The sequence below is a fragment of the Apodemus sylvaticus genome, chromosome 10 (genome assembly GCF_947179515.1).
Source record: "Apodemus sylvaticus chromosome 10, mApoSyl1.1, whole genome shotgun sequence".
NCBI lineage: Eukaryota > Metazoa > Chordata > Mammalia > Rodentia > Muridae > Apodemus > Apodemus sylvaticus.
This window is the reverse complement of record NC_067481.1, coordinates 39,605,747-39,626,633: the sequence shown is the minus strand read 5'-3', so window position 1 is coordinate 39,626,633 and position 20,887 is coordinate 39,605,747. Positions and strand designations below refer to the sequence as shown.

Here is a 20,887-nt window from a genome sequence, read left to right as displayed (position 1 = left end):
GTGCACACCTTTAATTCTAGCACTTAGGAGGATTCTGAGTTCGAGGCTGGCCTGGTCTACAGAGTGAGTTCCAGGACAGCCAGGGCTACACAGAGAAATCCTGTCTTGAAAAAACCAAAAACAGCAACAACAACAACAACAAAAACCAACAACAAAAAAATATATATATATAATACAAAATTCAGTTGTTTTTGTTTTTTATTATTCTTTAAATACACAAAATATTTGTTGAGAACTAAGCAGTTGAGGAAGACATGTAATGTCAACCTCTGTCCTTCTACACATGCACACACAAGCATACATATACCACACACATACATGCACACATATACAAACATAACAAGTACACAAACATACATGCAGACACACATACATGAACCACACACATACATGCACGCATACACAAACATACATGCATACACATACATACATATAACACACACACACATAGAGACTTAAGGCCAGACATGTAGTCCACACCTTTGATTTCATCACTCAGAAGTCAAAGGCAGAAGATTTCTGAGTTTGAGGTCATCCTGGTTTATATAGAGAGTTCCAGGCCAGCCAGGGTTACATGGTAAATCCTTTCTCAAAAATTTCACTTCACAGATTAGCAATCCAGTATTTTTGATGTATAAATATACAATGTCATTTAGGAAAAAATGACTAATCCTGCAGGTTTGTTGGCACAACTATTTGAAAACATGTGCCTCAGAGACCAGCTGCCGGGCTGTCAGCAGTAACGCTGCTCGTTAGAATAGAGCGTTACTGCTCACCACAAAGACAACGGCAGCGGTTTCAGCAGCTCTCCATTCAGCATGGAAGGATGGCTCTGTTGTGTATTTACATTTCTGAAGTACTGAACAGTGTAATGTGAGCTTGTTCCAAAAATCAAATGGACCACGAACAATCTGCTGCTCTGGGTGGTAGCCTAGAAGCCAGTGTGTGCTTTGAGTGTGTGTGTGTGTGTGTGTGTGTGTGTGTGTGTGTGTGTGTGTGACTGGTTATGGGAGGCTCGTGTCATGTCTGTTTACAAACATTGCTGTCAGCAACCAGACAAATGTAATGCAACTATTTTAAAAATGTTAGGTTAGCTATTTAAGCCAGTCCTTTCACTACATTTTGCTAGAGAATACTTTAAATATGAGACAGGATTCTTGCCATAGCATCTCGGTTATTCTATCTCAGTTGAGTTCTTGCCTGGAGCTGTGTGTGCTCCGTGGTAGAACACTTGTCTAATGTGCACAAGACCCTGAGTTCAATTCCAGCACACGTGCATACACTAACACACATATATGATTATGAAATTAGGCAGGTGTAACTAAATTGAGCAATTAAATGATAGTCTCTGAGGCTGATGTGTGGAGAGGAATTATTTGCTTTGGCAATCTTGTGTTCCCTAGGTAAATATCCTTTGACAGGGTTGAGTTATCTGAAAGGCCTCAATTGAGAAGATGCCTCCATAAGATCCAGCTGTAGGGCATCTTTTAAATTAGTGATTGTGAGTGGTGCCAGCTGTGGGCTGGTGGTCCTGGGTCCTATAAGAAAGCAGGCTGAGCAAGCCAGTAAGCAGCATTTCTCCATGGTCTCTGAATCCATCAGCTCCTGCCTCCATGTCTGTACCCTATGCTTGAGTTCTTGTCCTGTCTTCCTTCCATGATGAACAGATGTGGAAGTGTAAACCAAATAAACCCTCTCCTCCCCTCTCCAAGTTACTTTGGTGACAGTGTTTCATTATACACTAGTAATCCTAAGACAAGTTGGTACCAGAATAGCAGAGTATTGCTGTGACTAACCTGACCATGTTGTTCTGGGAGAGGACTGTAGAGGGACTTTGAAACTTTGGGCCAGAAAAGCCATTGAGTGTTGAGGGCTAAGTGAACTGTGATGCAGGAGCTTGGGAAATAATGTTGAGCGCAGTGTTGATGGTGGACACCTGGTTTGTGAAGTTTCAGAAGGAAGACTCTACTAGGCCTTTTATATGAACAATTTATGGTCCTGGTCAGCTGGAGTTGAAGAATCAGCTGTGATTAGCAAGAGACCAGAACTTCTAGAGTAAACCCTTGCTTTGCTGGAACAATGGATGCAGGTCAGCTGGGGCTGAAGAATCAGCTGTAGTTAAGAAGAGACCAGCATCATTGAGGTGAAGTCTTCTGGGAAGTGTTTCCAGAGAGTTAGCACACAGAAGCTGTGTTCCAGGCATGGCTGAAGTTAGACCTTGTGCTGACAGCTGAATTTTATAATGTAAGAGTCACCCAGGTGGTGCTGGTTTTGAAGGTGTGAAGAGTTTGTGGAGAATAGCTGAGGCTTGGCACTGTGTGGGAGGGCTGGAGGCCCTGAAGAGAGCCCAGGAGGGGCTATTGGGGAAAGTGCAGTCCAGGTGCAGCTAGGGCCCTCAGCAGTTTTGGAGATACCAGTGCTATGGGATGACGACCAAGAATGGCGGCAGCAGTATAGTGGAGCCAGCTGGAGGAGCCTGGAAGACAAGCTCTGTGTGCCGCAGAGGGCGAGGCCAGGGAAGGGAACCACACCCCTTGGAGTGAGTCCAGATAATTGGACACTAAGTTATTTACACTGTGGAAGTTTGGTTTTGCTTGGTTCAGATTGTGACTGTGCACTGGTCCTTCCCTTTTGAAGTAAGAAAGTTGTTTTTTTTTTTTTTAATTTTATTTTACAGAAGCCTGCAGAAGCTTTGGATTTGAAAAGAAATGGCTGTTTTTAAAAGGCTGACTTTTTAAAGACTGTAGAACTTTTAAAATTTGGGATGTGTATGTTATAATGTTGATATTAATGTGTGATCTTGGGAACGAACAAAAAGGGAAAGGTTATGACTTAACTGTGATGTATTTGTGTCAAATTAACAAGGGGTCAGTTGTGCTGTCTAGTTTTATGTCAGCTTGACACAAGCTAGAGTTACCTGAAAGAGGGGAGTTCAATTGAGAAAATCCCTCCATAAGATCTGGTTATGGGGCAGGTGGCGCTGTCCCTGGGCTGGTGGTCCTGGGTTCAATAAGAAAGCAGACTGAGCAAGCCATGAGCAGCAAGTCAGTGAGCTGCACCCTCCCTGGCCTCTGCAGCAGCTCCTGCCTCCAGCTTCCTGCTCTGTTTGAGCTCCTGTCCTGACTTCCTTCAGTGATGAGCAGTGCTGTGGAGGTATAAGCCAAATAAACCCAGTCCTCCCCAAGTTGCTTTAGTCACAATGCTTCATCGCAGCAGTAGTAACCCGACTCCAACACTTTGTAAATCTAGGTGGGAAAGACAGAAGAAGATGACTTCCAAGATTTTCAAGATGCTTCAAAATCAGGATCCATTGATGATTCTTTCACTGACTTCCAAGAGATGCCTGCTTCCTCAAAAGCCAGTAATTCCCAGCATGGAAACAGGTAGGACAGACTTGGAAATATTTAACGTTACCTTGTACCAGTAGGGTAGGGCATCCATGGTATAAGCCTGAAAACGACAAATGCCCTGTCCAGAGAGAGAGAGCAGTCGTGTGCCTCGTCCTCTCTGGGCCCTGGGCTGTGCTTTGCCTTCCGACTGTTACCCTCTGCTTCTGGGCTCTGTGGCCGCTTGATCTTTGGCTCCTCCCCTTCCATCCAGCGCACACCTGCTTGTCATGTTTATTTGTCTTTAGCCTGCTTTGTGAGGCTGGGTGTGATGAGGCACCACTTCAAGGGAGGCAGAGCCAAGTGGATCTCTGTGAGTTCTAGGCCAGTCTAGTCTACATAGTGAGTTTCAGGATAGTCAGAGCTCCATAGAGAAACCCTCTCTAAAAAGAAAGAAAGGTACAAAGGGAAACGACAAACCTGTCCTGTGGCAGTTGAGTGCCTGCACACCGGTGGCTTCCTGTTCTGTTGTTAGAGCCAGTCTTCAGCCGTTGAAAAAGTTTGAAGCAGGATCATTTGATTTTGTATTTCACAGTAGTATGACATACTCCTGATTTTCCATAAAATTGTAATTCAGGGCCCTGGATTTTAATTATTCATGTGTATTTTATCATGGCTTCTGACCTCCAGATTTCTGCTTGTTTGCACATAGACCCATGAACATTTCACTTATGTTTTCCTCTAGAGCAGCAGTTCTCAACCTTCCTAATGCTGAGACCCTTTAATACAGTTTTACAGTTCCTCGTGCTGTGCTGACCCCCAACCATAAAATTATTTCTGTTGCTATTTCATGACTAATTTTGCTACTGTTATGAATCATAATGTCCAAATCTATGTTTTCTGATGGTCTTAGGCGAGCCCTGTGAAAGCATCGCTTGACAGCCCCCTCCCAAGGCATTGTGCCCCACAGGTTGAGAAGCTAGAGATAGTCATTGGTTCAACTGGCACGTTGTCAGTCAGCACACTGTCAGCGCCGACCCTCTCCACCTACCCCCTTGTCTCTGATTAGATCCTTCCTCCACAGATTGGAAGAGCAGATTGAGTACACAATAGGGCTGCGTTTGGTTTTATTTTGAAAGTTGTTTCTGTCAGACAGAACACATACTGTGTTTCTCTTATGTGCCTGTTTGTGTAGTCAGTCGGTACTGTCGATTCCATTTTACCCAGTCAAACCTCCCACATCACACTATAGCTAAAGATAGGCAGGAGAGAGGAGTTTTCAGACAGACACAGAGAGTATTCTGAGTATAAGAATATAAAGAATGTATTCTACATAGCTAGTCATGGTGACACACACCTATAATTCTAACACTTAGCAAACTGCAGCTGGAGATGAGCCACAGGTAAGGAGCCCGTCTGGGTTCCAGTGTGAGGGACAGAAGCATGTGCCAAACCTGTGTAAGGGGCCTGCAGTGCCTAGCGCTATAATACCAGCAGGTCCATCATTCACCGGGACAAAACACTGCATCACATGGCCGCCAACCTCTTCCTTCAGACTAAACTTGAACATCCAATCAAAATGAGTCAGGCAAGACATCTCAAACTTACTGCTTAGAATTAGGTTAACTTCCTACTTAGAGCCTAATATTTATTACATCACCATTTCTCATCTTCCTTGATATCATTCAGAAGGCATGTGTCCTCTGCCTCTGGTTGGTGTGCTCCTGCTCTGCCCGGTTCACGGAGTCCTCCGTCCAGCTCTCCAGAGACATTAGCTTCTCACCAGTCCTGGTTGGTCTCTCTAGAGCTGATTTGAAACTTATTTCAAAAATCAGCTAAACATTGGTTTTTTTTTTTTTTTTGACTCCTCTAGTAGCTGGTGCATGTGAAATGAGTTATCATCCCCCCTTTTCTACTACTAATTCTATCCTAATTGCAACAGACTATATTTCTCATTTCATGCCAGTGTTGCTTAGCTCAGACATAACTGTTAGATGATAATTTTATAATATGTGGACTATAAACAGTATCTCAAGTGAGTAGAGGGAAAGGTCTTTCCGTTGAGTTGGAGGTAAAATTTGTGGGTAAAGTTTTAAAATGCTAGCCAGACCTAAGATGTGTGGGGTTTTGACAGATTTATATTTTTTAATCTTAGGGTTTTCTTTGTTTATTGTATTGGTTGACTGTTTTATTGTTTTTTTAAAGTATGTGTGTGTGTATATGTCTGTCTCTGTATGTCTGTCTGTCTGAAATGTCTGTCTGTCTGAATGTCTGTCACATGTGTGCAGGAACCCAAGGAGGCAGAAGAGGGCATCAGATCCCCTGGCACTGTGTCACAGGCGGTTGTGAACTGCCTGACCTGGGAGTTGGGAACTAGAATTGGGTCCTCTGGAAAAGTAGGAAGTGCTCTTAGCAAATGAGTAATGTCTTCTGATCATGGTTCAATTTGTTTTTGGTGTACACAGTCCTGGCTTGCCTGGAACTTGCTGGGTAAACCAGGCTAGCTTTGAACTTACAGCTCGCCTCTTGCCTCTACCCCTAAGTGCTAAGGACCACCATACCCAGCTGCTGTCTGCGTCATTTGGTGCATGTCATCACACACAGCTGTGCACACACCTTGTACAGCTCTCATATCACTACCTCCATCTTTCCCTTGAATGAAAATATTTTTCTCCTGTCTAAAAGTCTGCACTCATGTTCACATAGTCAGTCCTTCAGCCCGTGTTTACGTAGCAGGTACTATATGCCAGGCACAGGTGAAACACTAGAAATGCAGACTGAAGTCCACGCTTGCTGTTGTATTGAAGCTCAGTTCACTCTGGACACTTACATTATCCCTTAAAGCTCCCGTGACTCGGTCTGAATTGTGTCTGTTGAATCTACAGATACAGTCAGCTAAATTGGAAAACATTCAGAAAAATGTGGTGTATCCCAAAATTTGTTGTCTTTATAACTACACAATGCTGCACAGTGAATATGCACCCAGCCTTTTCAGTGTTAGATTCAGTGACTATGTGCACAGCCTTTTGTGTGTGCGTGTGTGGTTTTTTCGAGACAGGGTTTCTCTGTGTAGCCCTGGCTGTCCTGGAACTCACTCTGTAGACCAGGCTGGCCACGAACTCAGAAATCCTCCTGCCTCTGCCTCCCAAGTGCTGGGATTAAAGGCGTGCGCCACCACCGCCCAGCATGCACAGTCTTTTCAATGTTAGATACTGTAGCTAACGCAGGTGATTGATTTCAGGTGTGTGGGGAATTTGAGTAGGAAGTTGTTTTAATTCTGAGAGGCAAATTACTTTTGTTTCTGTAATTGCTGCCTTTAACCAGAATGGAAAAGCTTTACACAGTGGAGTGGCCTTGACTGACATGGAACACTGTAAGTTGGTGAGAAAGCCATAGCGGTTAGGGCAGCCCCGATTTTGGGAAGTCTTGTGGTCAGTGATCACATCTGTAAAGCATCCTTAGAATAAGAAATGGCATTGGGCTGCTATGAACTTAGTGGAGCACGTATCCTTATTACATGCTGGAGAATCCTCTGGGTATATGCCCAGGAGTGGTATGCCCAGTTTTCTGAGGAACCGCCATACTGATTTCCAGAGTGGTTGTACCAGCTTGTAATTCCACCAGCAGTGGAGGAATGTTCCTCTTTCTCCACATCTTCACCAGCACCTGCTGTCTCCTGAGTTTTTGATCTTAGCCATTCTGACGGGTGTAAGGTGAAATCTCAGAGTTGTTTTGATTTGCATTTCCCTGATGATTAAAGATGTTGAACATTTCTTTAGGTGCTTCTCAGCCATTCGATATTCCTCAGGTGAAAATTCTTTGTTTAGCTCTGTACTCCATTTTTTAATAGGGTTATTTGGCTCTCTGGAGTCTAACTTCTTGAGTTCTTTGTATATATTGGGTATGAGCCCTCTGTTGGACATAGGGTTGGTAAAGATCTTTTCCCAATTTGTTGGTTGCTGTTTGTCCTATTAACAACATCCTTTGCCTTAGAGAAACTTTGTAATTTTATGAGGTCCCATTTGTCAATTCTTGATCTTAGAGCATAAGCTATTGGTGTTCTGTTCAGGAAATTTTCCCCTGTGCCCATGTGCTCAAGGCTCTTCCCCAGTTTCTTTTCTATTAGTTTCAGTGTGTCTGGTTTTATGTGGAGGTCCTTGATCCATTTGGTCCTGAGCTTAGTACAACGGGATAAAGATTTGCATTCTTCTGCATGCTAGCCGATAGTTGAACCAGCACTATTTGTTGAAAAGACTATGTTTTTTTTCCACTGGATGGTTTTAGCTCCTTTGTCAAAGATCAAATGACCATAGGTGCGTGTATTCATTTCTTAGTCAGAAGCTGGAAAGAACCAGATGTCCCTCAGTAGAGGAATGGATACAGAAAGTGTGGTATATTTACACACAGGAATACTACTCTGCTATTAAAAACAATGAATTCATGAAATTCTTAGGCAAATGGATGGGACTGGAATATGCTCCTGAGTGAGGTGACCCAATCACAAAAGAACACTCATGGAATGCACTCACTGATAAGTGGATATTAGCCCAGAAGCTTGAAATACCCAAGACACAATTAACATTTCAAATGATGCCAAGAAGAAAGAAGAAAAAAGTATGGATACTCTGGCCCTTCTTAGATGGGGGAACAAAATACCCACAGAAGGAGATACAGAGACAAAGTATGGAGCAGAGTCTGAGAGAAAGACCATCCAGAGACTGCCCCACCTAGGGATCCATCCCATATACAGTTACAAAACCCAAACACTATTATCAATGCCCACAAGTACTTGCTTACTGGAGCCGTATATAGCTGTCACCTGGGAGGCTCTGCTAGTGCATGACAAATACAGAGGGGGCCACTCTCAGCCAGCCATTGAACTGAGCACAGGGTCCTCAATGGGGGAGCTAGAGAAAGGACCCAAGGAGCTGAAGGGGTTTGTAGTGCCATAGGAGGAACAATGATATGAGCCACCCAGTACTCCCAGAACTCCCAGGGACAAAATCATCAACCAGATAGTACACACGGAGGGACCCATGGCTCCAGATGCATAGGCAGCAGAGGATGGCCTTGTTGGACATCAAAGGGAGGAGAGGTCCTTGGTCCTGGAAAAAGCTCCCTACTGCAAGCCTGGAGGGAGCTGCTCTGGATTTTGGGTGACAGCATAGAAATGCTGTATTCTCTACACAGGTTGCACTCAGATCTGACGTCAGAGAAAATGGAGTATCCCAGGCATGAAAGCACCAACCTCCAGTTGTGTATTCAGAAGGTGCTCGGGTGGGAGCCACTAGGAGAGCCAGTCACACAGATGGGGCTCTGAGGCAGAGCCCAGGCACCAGGGCCTTGGGGGGGGGGGGGTTGTTTGCTTGATGAGAACTAAGCATTTCTTTGGTTTTGTTTTCTGTGGCTTATTTGTTGCAACAGGGTCTTCATATTACATAGCTCTGGCCATCCTAAAACTGTATAGACCAGGGTGGCCTCAGACTCATAGGCCTGCCTCTGCCTCCCAAGTACTGGGATTAAACACTGTACCACCACACTGTAATCTAAGCATTTCTTTATAAATATTAATATTTAGCAAAGTGGGAAAAAAACCCTATCTGTATAAGAAATACCAAATAGTCTTTTCTGTCACATACTATAAAAATGTGTGTTTGGGAGAAAGAATTCTAATCCCCCCCACCTTGTAGACTTTAATGTAAATGTTTTAATCTGCCCTCTCCCCATTCCTCACCCCCATCCCATAAAAAGGTCCACTGCTCTACTCCAGGAAAGTGATGGCCTGGAATAGTGACCTTCTTCTCCCTTCCTTTCCTGTGCTGGTACCAACTCTGTACAAACTAGCCAGTCAAGTTAAGATTGTGAGGTCAGACCCCAGCCATTGGAGAGGAGACTCAGTCACCAGAGTAAAAACCAGGAGTGCTTTCTGTCTCTGGGTGTGCTCTTCAGGACACAGCCTCTTGATCAAGAGTGAGGCTCACCTTGTCCAGACTCCTCAGTTGGAATGGTGGTTTCTTATTTTTACACCTGCAGCGGCCAGATGGAAGGAGATTCTCTGGGGAAAACAAAATGTGATCTTTGATGACCAGGTTCCCAGTTTTGCCTTTCAATGGAATGCAGATTCTTAGATTTCAAAACAGTGTGTCCCTCTCACTTGAGAACTTCCCTTAAAGAGCAGAAATGACTGTTTTCATGTATAAAGCAGATAATGACTGCTATACATAACTGGCATAAACACTCTGATGGTGATTACAGCCTTCTTTTAAAACAAAATAATAGCTCCTAAAAGGGACTGCAGTGCAGCCTCATCTGTGTGTGCGTGTAATTGGTGTGCGCCAACGTTCTGGACAGCAAGCAACTGGAGTCTCTTAGTTTCCATCAGCTGTGTCATTACCCCGCAGAGTCTCTCTTTGTCCAATTCTGTGAATATAATTTTAAAATTAATTACATTCAATTAAATGTCACATTTAGCAGAAAGATTTTGCTACTGAGCTTTTAAAAGACCATAGCTAAAATTGGAGGGTTATGAAAAGCAGGCAGTCCAGCTAGATTCCTGTGCTTTTTGTCCCTAAACACCAATTACCTGTATTCCTATGTAACATTCTGGTCATTGAGCTTTAGTTTAATTATTTATGGAACCATAAAAGCACCCACCTACATGTATAGATGATAAGCTATTACATTTGTCAAGATCAGATAGCAGCAGCTGTGTGGCAGTGATGTGAAATTTTAATATCTGATGCCTTTAAGTCTTGAAACACAGTGGACCCAATTACCATTCAGTATGGGACAGCCTGGTTTCTACCTTGGTTGTGGGCTGCTGATAAGAAGATTTAAATGACTGTGGAAAGGGATTTGCTGCAGGGCAGAGACCTCAATAGAAATCCATTTTTCTATCACACACTGTTGTACTGAATGGCTCTGGCTGGTGGGGAAGTGCAGTCATTCGTATGTAAAGGTTGTTCTCCCTGGGAACTGCCTGCCTCCGATAAGAGGGAAGAGGAACCTTCTGTAGTAGCTCAAGTCTTCCAAGAATTGCCTACGCAGATGCTGCTCATTACACTATTCTTCCATCCAGGAAAATTGTCCACAGATAAAACTATCTTCATCTAATTTTGAAGTGATTGCTGTTTTGCTACAAAGATAGCTCTCTGGACCACTGATGTGATCCTTGTAAAAGCGTGCATTCTCTTACCTCCGCTGCTTACTGGATGTCTGCACTTCCACACAAGGGTCAAAAGCAGAATTTACATCTTGGCTTGAAGAACATTTTATAAATAGATTATCTTAACTGGTTCACTTCTACAGCCTGGGCCCTATACTTACTAATGTTAGGTAGTTGTAATTTATCTTCAAATATTAGGTATACATTTTTGGAATCTCACTGCTAAATTGTTGTGAACTCTAAGTTAAAACCACTTAAAGTTGTTTTTTTTTTTTTTAAGATTGATGCATTTCTATATTTAATGAATATGAGTACACTGTTGCTGTCTTCAGACATACCAGGAGAAGGCTCTGGATCCCATTATAGATGGTCGTGAGCCACCATGTGGTTGCTGGGAATTAAACTCAGGACCTCTGGAAGAACCGTCAGTGCTCTTAACTGCTAAGTCATCTCTCCAGCCCCCAGGAAGTTTCTCTTCAATAATCTATTTTCAGTGCCTTTATGATTTAACCCAACAATCACACCATCAGTGTAAATGTCACCCCTCTTCAGTTAAAAAAAAAATGGTAAATGAAAATTAATGTTTATTTTCAGGAAAAAAGGACATTGGTTTTAGTCATTTTTAACATTTATATGTAGTCTCTGACTTTTGAAACCGAGAGCCATAGGTCTGCAGACGCAGCTTGGGTGGCAACCTCCGTGCCCTGCTGTACAGGAAGCCACGGTTCAAGACTCAACATACAACTGTGGCCCCCACATTCATGAGGTAGAGGCAGGAGGGTCAGAAATTCAGTGTCTTCCTCAGATACATGAAGGACACATGACACACCGTCTCTTTAAAAAATACTACATTATTTTTGTGAGGTGGAGTAGGCACTTGTCTGCCAGGGTATCTGTGTGAAGGTCAAAGGGCCACCTTTGGGTGTGTTCTCTCCTCCCACTGTGTAGACCCTGGCATGGAACCTTAATCCACCGAATGATCTCATCAGCTGTTCTGTTTTGTTTACTGGTAGGAAAGACTCAGTGAGAGAAGACTCAGTTAAGAGCACTTGTTATTCTTCCATAGTGAGAGAAAGTTAGAGAACATACCCAGATAGGGACAAAGGATGGCCATTTTCTTACTCACGGGAAAGGCAGTAGGAAAGAAAGTGTCTGCCCAGCAACAAACAAAAATCCGATAAGAAAACAGAAGTGGGGTCTTAGAATATGCCCCCTCCCACCCCACAGCTGCCAGCCTGCTTCAGTAAAGTGTTTTGGAGTTTGTTGTTTTCCATAACTTGCTCAGCATTTCTGTCTGTGGTAGTTCCCACAGTGTGTCTGCCCCACAGAATGACTACAGCTAATACCAGGACATTTCCATTCCCAGCCCCCAGCTCATTACTTGGTGTAACTCCAGCTCCTGGGGACCCAGTGCCCTCTTCTGGCCTCTGGGTCTACCTAAATATACGTGGCATAACTGCAGATATGCACAGTTTGTCTGTCAGTCTGTGTGTGAGACAGGGTCTTACTGTGTGTCTCTAGTGTCCCGGCACTCACTATGTAGACCAGGCTGGCCTCGAACTCACAGAGGTCCACCTGCCACTGTCTCCTGAGTGCTGGAATTACAGATATGTGCCACTATGCCTGACATACATAATCCAAATTTTTTAAAAAGGAAGGAAGGGACAGAGGGGAGGAAGGGAGGAAGGAAGAGAAAGGGCAGAGAATCATGTCCTCTAACTTTGTTCTAAGCCCCGTGTGGTGATGAGGGAAGAGGAGCAGTCTGAGCAGTAACGCAAGTTTCCCCTTCTTTGCAGTGCTCCCTCACTCTTGATCCCACTCCCTGGGACTAAAGCCTCCACAGACAAATACGCAGTGTTTAAAGGGATTTCCACTGACAAACCCTCGGAAAACCCTGCTTCATTTGGAGGTAAAGACAATTTGTCAGTTGATAAATCTGCAGCTGTAACTTTTAATTAATTTGTATAAATCTTTAAGTGGCACATTTTTTATTGAATGTGTCAGATGCGGCTCCACATGTTAAATATGTTTGCGCAGCCCAATGTACCATGCTTCTCTGGCTGTGATCTCTGGGTTCCTCACTGTAATGGGTCTCTGTCTCTCTGTTGCAGAGTCTGGTGATAAATATAGTGCTTTCAGGGAACTTGAGCAAACAACAGACAGTAAGCCTTTAGGTAAGTTGGGATTCCTTTTTTTCCCTTTGCCAAGTTGGGGGGTGGGAGGGGAACAGTGCCTCGTATGTGTTAAACAAGTATGTTACCACTGAGCTAACTCCCCCAAGCCTTTAAGAATTTTTATTTGTGTTTTTGTTTTTAGTGACGTCCATAAACATTTGTTTTTTAATTTTATATATATATTTATAAATATATATATATTTATAAATTAATTATATATATATATAAAACCATATATATATGGCAGGAGCCTTCAGGTGTCTGCTTCGGGGTCTGAACAGCCTGGGCAACAGCACCCTGTCTCCAGGCAGTGCAGGAGGTAAGCTGTGCACCAGAGGCCACCTGGGAAAGGGCAGCTTGCACTGGTGAGTCCAGCAATGACAAGACCAACTAACACCAGTGAGAACTAGATGGCAAAAGGCAAAAGCAGGAACGTCACTAACAGAAATCAAGGCAATATGGCAACATCTGAACCCAATTCTTCTTTACCAGCATGCCCTGGATACCTCATCACACCAGTAAAACAAGATTTGGATTTAAAATCACTGGTCATGATGCTGGTACAGGAACACATGAAGGACATACTTAAAGAAATACAGGAGAAAATGGATCAAAAGTTAGAAGCCCTTGCAAGGGAAACACAAAAATCATTGAAAGAAATCCAGGAGAATACAAAAGCCAATAATGAGGAAACGCAAAAAACACTTAAAGAAATACAGGAGAACTTTGGTCAACAGGCTGAGGTCATGAAAGAGGAAACACAAAAATCTCTTAAAGAATTACAGGAAAGCACAAACAAGCAAGTGAAGGAGCTAAGCAAAACCATCCAGGATCTAAAATCAGAAGTAGAAACAGCTAAGAAAACTCAAAGGCAGACAACTTTGGAGATAGAAAGCCTTGGGAAGAAATCAGTGGACATAGATGCAAATATCAACAACAGAATACAAGAGATAGAAGAAAGAATCTCAGATGCTGAAGATACCATAGAAACCATGGACTCAACAGTTAAAGAAAATGCAAAATACAAAAAACTTGTAACCCAAAATATCCAGGAAATCCAGGACATAATGAGAAGACCAAACCTAAGGATTATAGGCATAGATGAGAGTGAAGATTTACAACTTAAAGGGCCAGCAAATATCTTCAATAAAATTATGGAAGAAAACTTCCCTAACCTAAAGAGAGAGATGCCCATGAATATACAAGAAGCCTACAGAACTCCAAACAGACTGAACCAGAACAGAAATACTTCCAGTCACATAATAATCAAAACACCAAATGTACTAAACAAAGAAAGAATATTAAAGGCAGTAAGAGAAAAAGGCCAAGTAACATATAAAGGAAGACCTATCAGAATCACAGCAGACTTTTCACCTGAGACTATGAAGGCTAGAAGATCCTGGGAAGATCTCATGCAGACTTTAAGAGAACACAAATGCCAGCCAAAACTACTATATCCAGCAAAACTCTCAATCACCGTAGAGGAAGAAACTAAGATATTCCATGACAAAACCAAGTTTACCCAATATCTATCCACAAACCCAGCCCTACAAAGGATAATAGGAGGAAAACACCAATACGAGGAGGGAAACTTCACCCTGGAAAAAGCAAGATAGTAACCTATCATCAAACCCAAAAGAAGTTAACCAATCAAATTTAAAAAAATAACGTCAAAAATGACAGGAAGTAACAATCACTATTCCTTAATATCTCTTAACATCAATGGACTCAATGCCCCAATAAAAAGACATAGACTAACTGACTGGATACGTAAACAGGACCCTACATTTTGCTGCTTACAGGAAACACACCTAAGGGTCAAAGACAAACACTACCTTAGAGTAAAAGGCTGGAAGACAATTTTACAAGCAAATGGTCTCAGGAAAAAAGCTGGAGTGGCCATTTTAATATCAGATAAAATTGACTTTCAACCCAAAGTCATCAAAAGAGACTCTAAGGGACACTTCTTGCTGGTCAAAGGAAAAATACAACAAGAAGAACTCTCAATCCTGAACATCAATGCTCCAAATGCAAGGGCACCCTCTTTCATAAAAGAAACTTTATTAAAGCTCAAAGCACACATTGCACCTATCACAGTAAGTGTGGGTGACTTCAACACTGCACTTTCCTCAATGGACCGATCAGGAAAACAGAAACTAAACAGGGACACAATGAAACTAATTGAAGCTTTGGACCAATTAGATTTAACAGATATATATAGAACATTCTATCCTAAAGCAAAAGAGTATACCTTTTTCTCAGCACCTCATGGTACCTTCTCCAAAATCGACCATATAATTGGTCACAAGACAGACCTCAACAAATATAAGAAGATCGAACTAATCCCATGCCTCCTATCAGATCACTATGGAGTAAAAGTGCTCTTCAATAGCAACAAAAACAACAGAAAACCCACATACACGTGGAAACTGAACAATATTCTACTCAATGATACCTTGGTCAAGGAAGAAATAAAGAAAGAAATTAAAGACTTTTTAGAACACAATGAAAATGAAGACACAACATACCCAAATCTATGGGACACAATGAAAGCAGTGCTAAGAGGAAAACTCATAGCCCTGAGTGCCTCCAAAAAGAAAATGGAGAGAGCATACATTACCAGCTTAATGACACACCTGAAAGCCCTGGAACAAAAAGAAGCTATTTCACCCAGGAGGAGAAGAAGGCAGGAAATCATCAAACTCAGGGCTGAAATCAATCAAGTAGAAACAAAGAGAACCATACAAAGAATCAACAAAACCAGGAGCTGGTTCTTTGAGAAAATCAACAAGATAGGTAAACCCTTAGCCAGACTGACCAAAGGGCACAGAGAAAGTATCCAAATTAACAAACTTAGAAATGAAAAGGGAGATATAACAATGGAAACTGGGGAAATCCAAGAAATCATCAGATCCTACTACAAGAGCCTGTACTCAACACAACTGAAGAATCTGGAGGAAATGGACAATTTCCTTGACAGATACCAAATACCAAAATTAAATCAGGACCAAATAGATCATCTAAACAGTCCCATAATGCCTAAAGAAATAGAAGGAGTCATAAAAAGTCTTCCAACCAAAAAAAGCACAGGACCAGATGGTTTCAGTGCAGAATTCTATCAGACCTTTAAAGAAGAGTTAACACCAATATTCTTCAAACTATTCCACAAAATAGAAACAGAAGGAACACTACCCAGTTCCTTCTACGAAGCCACAATTACGCTGATACCAAAACCACACAAAGATCCAACAAAGAAAGAGAACTTCAGACCAATTTCCCTTATGAACATCGATGCAAAAATACTCATAAAATTCTTGCCAACCGAATCCAAGAACACATCAAAATGATCATCCACCATGATCAAGTAGGCTTTATCCCGGGAATGCAGGGTTGGTTCAATATACGGAAATCCATCAATGCAATCCACTACATAAACAAACTCAAAGAAAAAAACCACATGGTCATTTCATTGGATGCTGAAAAAGCATTTGACAAAATTCAGTATCCTTTCATGCTTAAAGTCTTGGAAAGAACAGGAATTCAAGGCCCATACCTAAACATAGTAAAAGCAATATACAGCAAACCGGTAGCCAGCATCAAACTAAATGGAGAGAAACTTGAAGCAATCCCACTAAAATCAGGGACTAGACAGGGCTGCCCCCTCTCTCCTTATCTTTTCAATATTGTACTTGAGGTACTAGCTCGGGCAATTCGACAACATAAGGAGGTCAAAGGGATACAAATTGGAAAGGAAGAAGTCAAACTATCATTATTTGCAGACGACATGATAGTCTACCTAAGTGACCCAAAAAACTCCACTAGAGAACTCCTACAGCTGATAAACAACTTCAGCAAAGTGGCAGGTTATAAAATCAACTCAAGCAAATCAGTGGCCTTCCTATACTCAAAGGATAAGCAGGCTGAGAAAGAAATTAGGGAAATGACCCCCTTCACAATAGCCACAAACAGTATAAAGTATCTTGGGGTGACTCTTACCAAACATGTGAAAGATCTGTATGACAAGAACTTCAAGACTCTGAAGAAGGAAATGGAAGAAGACCTCAAAAAATGGGAAAACCTCCCATGCTCATGGATCGGTAGAATCAATATAGTTAAAATGGCCATTTTGCCAAAAGCACTATACAGATTCAATGCAATACCCATCAAAATCCCAACTCAATTCTTCACAGAGTTAGAAAGAGCAATTATCAAATTCATATGGAAAAACAAAAAACCCAGGATAGCTAAAACTATTCTCAGCAACAAAGGAAAGTCTGGGGGAATCAGTATCCCTGACCTCAAGCAATACTACAGAGCAATAGTGTTAAAAACTGCATGGTATTGGTACAGTGACAGGCAGGAGGATCAATGGAAAAGGATTGAAGATTCAGAAATGAACCCACACACCTATGGCCACTTGATCCTCAACAAAGAGGCTGAAAATATCCAATGGAAAAAAGATAGCCTTTTCAACAAATGGTGCTGGTTCAATTGGAGGTCAGCATGCCGAAGAATGCGAATTGATCCCTCCTTGTCTCCTTGTACTAAGCTCAAATCCAAATGGATCAAGGACCTCCACATAAAGCCAGACACTCTGAAGCTAATAGAAAAGAAACTGGGGAAGACTCTTGAGGACATCGGTACAGGGAGAAAGTTTCTGAACAGAACACCAGTAGCGTATGCTCTAAGAGCAAGAATTGACAAATGGGACCTCATAAAATTACAAAGTTTCTGTAAGGCAAAGGACACCATCAAGAGGACAAATTGGGAAAAGATCTTCACCAATCCTACATCAGATAGAGGGCTAATATCCAATATATATAAAGAACTCAAGAAGTTAGACTCCAGAAAACCAAACAACCCTATTAAAAAATGGGGTACAGAGTTAAACAAAGAATTCTCACCTGAAGAACTTTGGATGGCGGAGAAGCATCTTAAAAAATGCTCAACTTCATTAGCCATTAGGGAAATGCAAATCAAAACAACCCTGAGATTTCATCTTATACCAGTCAGAATGGCTAAGATTAAAAATTCAGGAGACAGCAGGTGTTGGAGAGGGTGTGGAGAAAGAGGAACACTCCTCCACTGCTGGTGGGGTTGCAAATTGGTACAACCACTCTGGAAATCAGTCTGGCAGTTCCTCCGAAAACTGGGCACCTCACTTCCAGAAGATCCTGCTATACCACTCCTGGGTATATCCCCAGAGGATTCCCCACCATGTAATAAGGATACATGCTCTACTATGTTCATAGCAGCCCTATTTATAATTGCCAGAAGTTGGAAAGAACCCAGGTATCCCTCAACAGAAGAGTGGATGCAAAAAATGTGGTATATCTACACAATGGAGTACTATTCAGCCATTAGAAACAATGAATTCATGAAATTCTTAGGCAAATGGATGGAGCTAGAGAACATCATACTAAGTGAGGTAACCCAGACTCAAAAGATGAATCATGGTATGCACTCACTAATAAGTGGATATTAACCTAGAAAACTGGAATACCCAAAACATAAACTACACATCAAATGAGGTACAAGAAGAAAGGAAGAGTGGCCCCTTGTTCTGGAAAGACTCAGTGAAGCAGTATTCGGCAAAACCAGAATGGGGAAGTGGGAAGGGGTGGGTGGGAGGACAGGGGGAGAGAAGGGGGCTTACGGGACTTTCGGGGAGTGGGGGGCTAGAAAAGGGTAAATCATTTGAAATGTAAATAAAAAATATATCGAATAAAAAAATAAAAAAAGAATTTTTATTTGTGTTTTTGTTTTTAGTGACGTCCATAAACATTTGTTTTATAATTTTATATATATATATATTTATAAATATATATATATATAAATTAATTATATATATATATATAACCATATATATATGGTTTTGTTTGTTTGTTTTTTATAATGCTTTTTTAAAATAATGTTTATGAGTACACTGTAGCTGTCTTCAGACACACCAGAAGAGGGCATTGGATCCATTACAGATAGCTACCATGTAGTTGCTGGGAATTGAACTCAGGATCTCTGGAAGAGCAGTCAGTGCTTTTAACCTCTGAGATACTTCTCTAGCTCCTGTATATATGTTGTTTTTAAAAACTGTTAGCCCAGATATTATAGCACCCACCTGTAACTGCAGTACTTGTGTGGCATAGACAGGAGGGTTGCCACAAGGTTACACAGCTAGTTCCAGTGAGAATTCTGAGTCACCAGGTGGGCCTAGCTGGCTGGGAACTCACAGGGATCTACTTGTCTCTGCCATTCAAGTGCTGGGATTAAAGGGGTGTGCCACCAAACCCAACTAAAAAGAAATTAGCATATTGTTATTATATGGCATAATAATATTGTGCTACATACTTAGACTGCAGGTGCTTTGATTCAGAGGTCCTTAATGGTTGCTGCAGTGCTTAGTAAGTACTGCCATGCACTGAGTAGCACAGTCTTGTCGGGCAGGAATAATCTTGGGGAGCTTCAAAATTACAGTGAGGCAGTGAGGCTCAGTTATTGTGAGGTGCTTTCTTAGATTTGGGGTAATCAAATCAAATCAGTATGGTTTCCTCTGAAAACAGTGTGTTGCCCTCACTGGAGTCTGCCAGGCAACTTACTTAGATCCTGTGTCAGAAATATGTGACTGTTCTATCCTGACATTTCATAAAGCCTGCTCTCTATGCAGAAGGCAGCGACCAGTCCCAATCAAGATTTTTATATCAGTTCCTGTATAGTTCTTGGCATTATTTATGTTTTCTTGGCTTCTCATCCATAATCTGGAAAGAAAAGCACTGTAGAATATCATTACTTCAAAACAGCTCTGGGCTGGGGAGATGGCTCAGTAGTTAAGGACACTTGCTACCAAGCCTGACAGCCTGAGTCTCATCACCAGAATCCAGATGGTGAGAGAACAGCTCCTGCCAGTCATCTATGAACTTGACACATACGCATGTGGTAGCATGCATGATGCCTCTTTGTATGTGTGTGTGCACATATACACCAAATACATAAATAAACCTACATTGTTTAATTAGAAAACAAGCTGGTTCTGGTGAGCTCCTCAGTCTCAGCGGGCGCTCAAGCTCGCTCTCCTTGCACAGCAAGTTCAAAGCCAGCCTGGGAGATGACAGAGAACAACATCTGGAACAAAGTAGAGTGTATAGCAAGGCAGGAGTGAGGCGTTTCACAAGTGCAGTGTGGACTGTCTGACACTTGGCCAGCCACCGGCTACAGCTTAAGTGGCATCGGTGAGAATTGATATGCACTTCCTACAAAGAGCGTAAGTGTGGGGTGGCACAGCTAATAAATCCTTAGGATTTCTCCTCATTAGTGACACCGTCCTAACACTTAATACTCTTCAAGAACTAAATATCATTAAGAAAAAGAAAAAAATGTATTTGTATAAAATGAAAACATGGAGGCAAGCAAGACGTGGCCTAACTAGCATTTTACCAGGACTTGGCCTAACTAGCATTTTACCAAGCATCATGACAAGGTTTCAGAGCTGAAATTTGTGGCTCTGTGTAGAGAGAATACTTAGAATTCACAGGCAGGCTCCTGGTTTTCATCCCCAGCACTGCTAAATTAATCCATTGAATGAATGAATGAATGAATGAATGAGTAAGACGTTAGCTCACATATTCATGAGGTGGGAGAGATCAGTTCCTGTACTGTGTTGTGTTTGATTCAAGTCACTGTTGTTCAGGATTTTCAAAATTGGCTATGATTTAATGAGAAAGATGAAGAAGTGTGTGTGTGTGTGTTTGTGTGTGTGTGTGTGTGAGAGAGAGAGAGAGAGAGAGAGAGAGAAGTATGTGTGGTTACACATGGCAATGTAGTTTGAGTAATCCACAGTTGTCGCCTAAATCTTAACTCTGCATATTATAGAATGTGTCTGCTCTTCTGACAATACAACCACATTCTGCCTCACACTAAGTGCTCAAAGCTGACTTCTACACTTTTCCGTGGGGTGGGAAATATTCTCTGAGTGAGGGGGTGTCATAGGTATTCCATTGCACCAGCATCTCTCCATAGGAAGGACCACCTCTTAGAATTCAGTCTCTCATAGGTCTTAGGTTCCAGCAGCATTTCCTTGTTGTTTCATCCAAGTCCTTAGCATGTAGATGCTATTTCCCCATCCCTGCTTGTGTTAGGCACTAGACATTCCAATATGAACTTTAGAGAATCTTGACTTCATTTCTTCTTTAGCAGTTTCAAGTAGAGCCCGGTTTAATGTCAGGATTCTG

The 20,887-nt window shown here is 42.0% G+C and overlaps 1 protein-coding gene across 21 annotated transcripts in view; it reads left to right on the top strand.

The window, feature by feature from the left end:
• Window positions 1–20,887, top strand: part of Synrg (synergin gamma) — an 83,580-nt gene that overhangs the window by 24,862 nt on the left and 37,831 nt on the right. For 20 of the 21 annotated variants that reach the window (XM_052193833.1, XM_052193831.1, XM_052193830.1 and 17 more), the window contains 3 exons: window positions 3,250–3,383; window positions 12,288–12,400; window positions 12,603–12,665. In XM_052193833.1, coding sequence (XP_052049793.1) covers window positions 3,250–3,383; window positions 12,288–12,400; window positions 12,603–12,665 — 310 coding nt within the window. Of the gene's footprint in view, window positions 1–3,249; window positions 3,384–12,287; window positions 12,401–12,602; window positions 12,666–12,912; window positions 12,985–20,887 lie in introns of all 21 variants that reach the window. The other variant, XM_052193834.1, reaches the window with a different exon arrangement.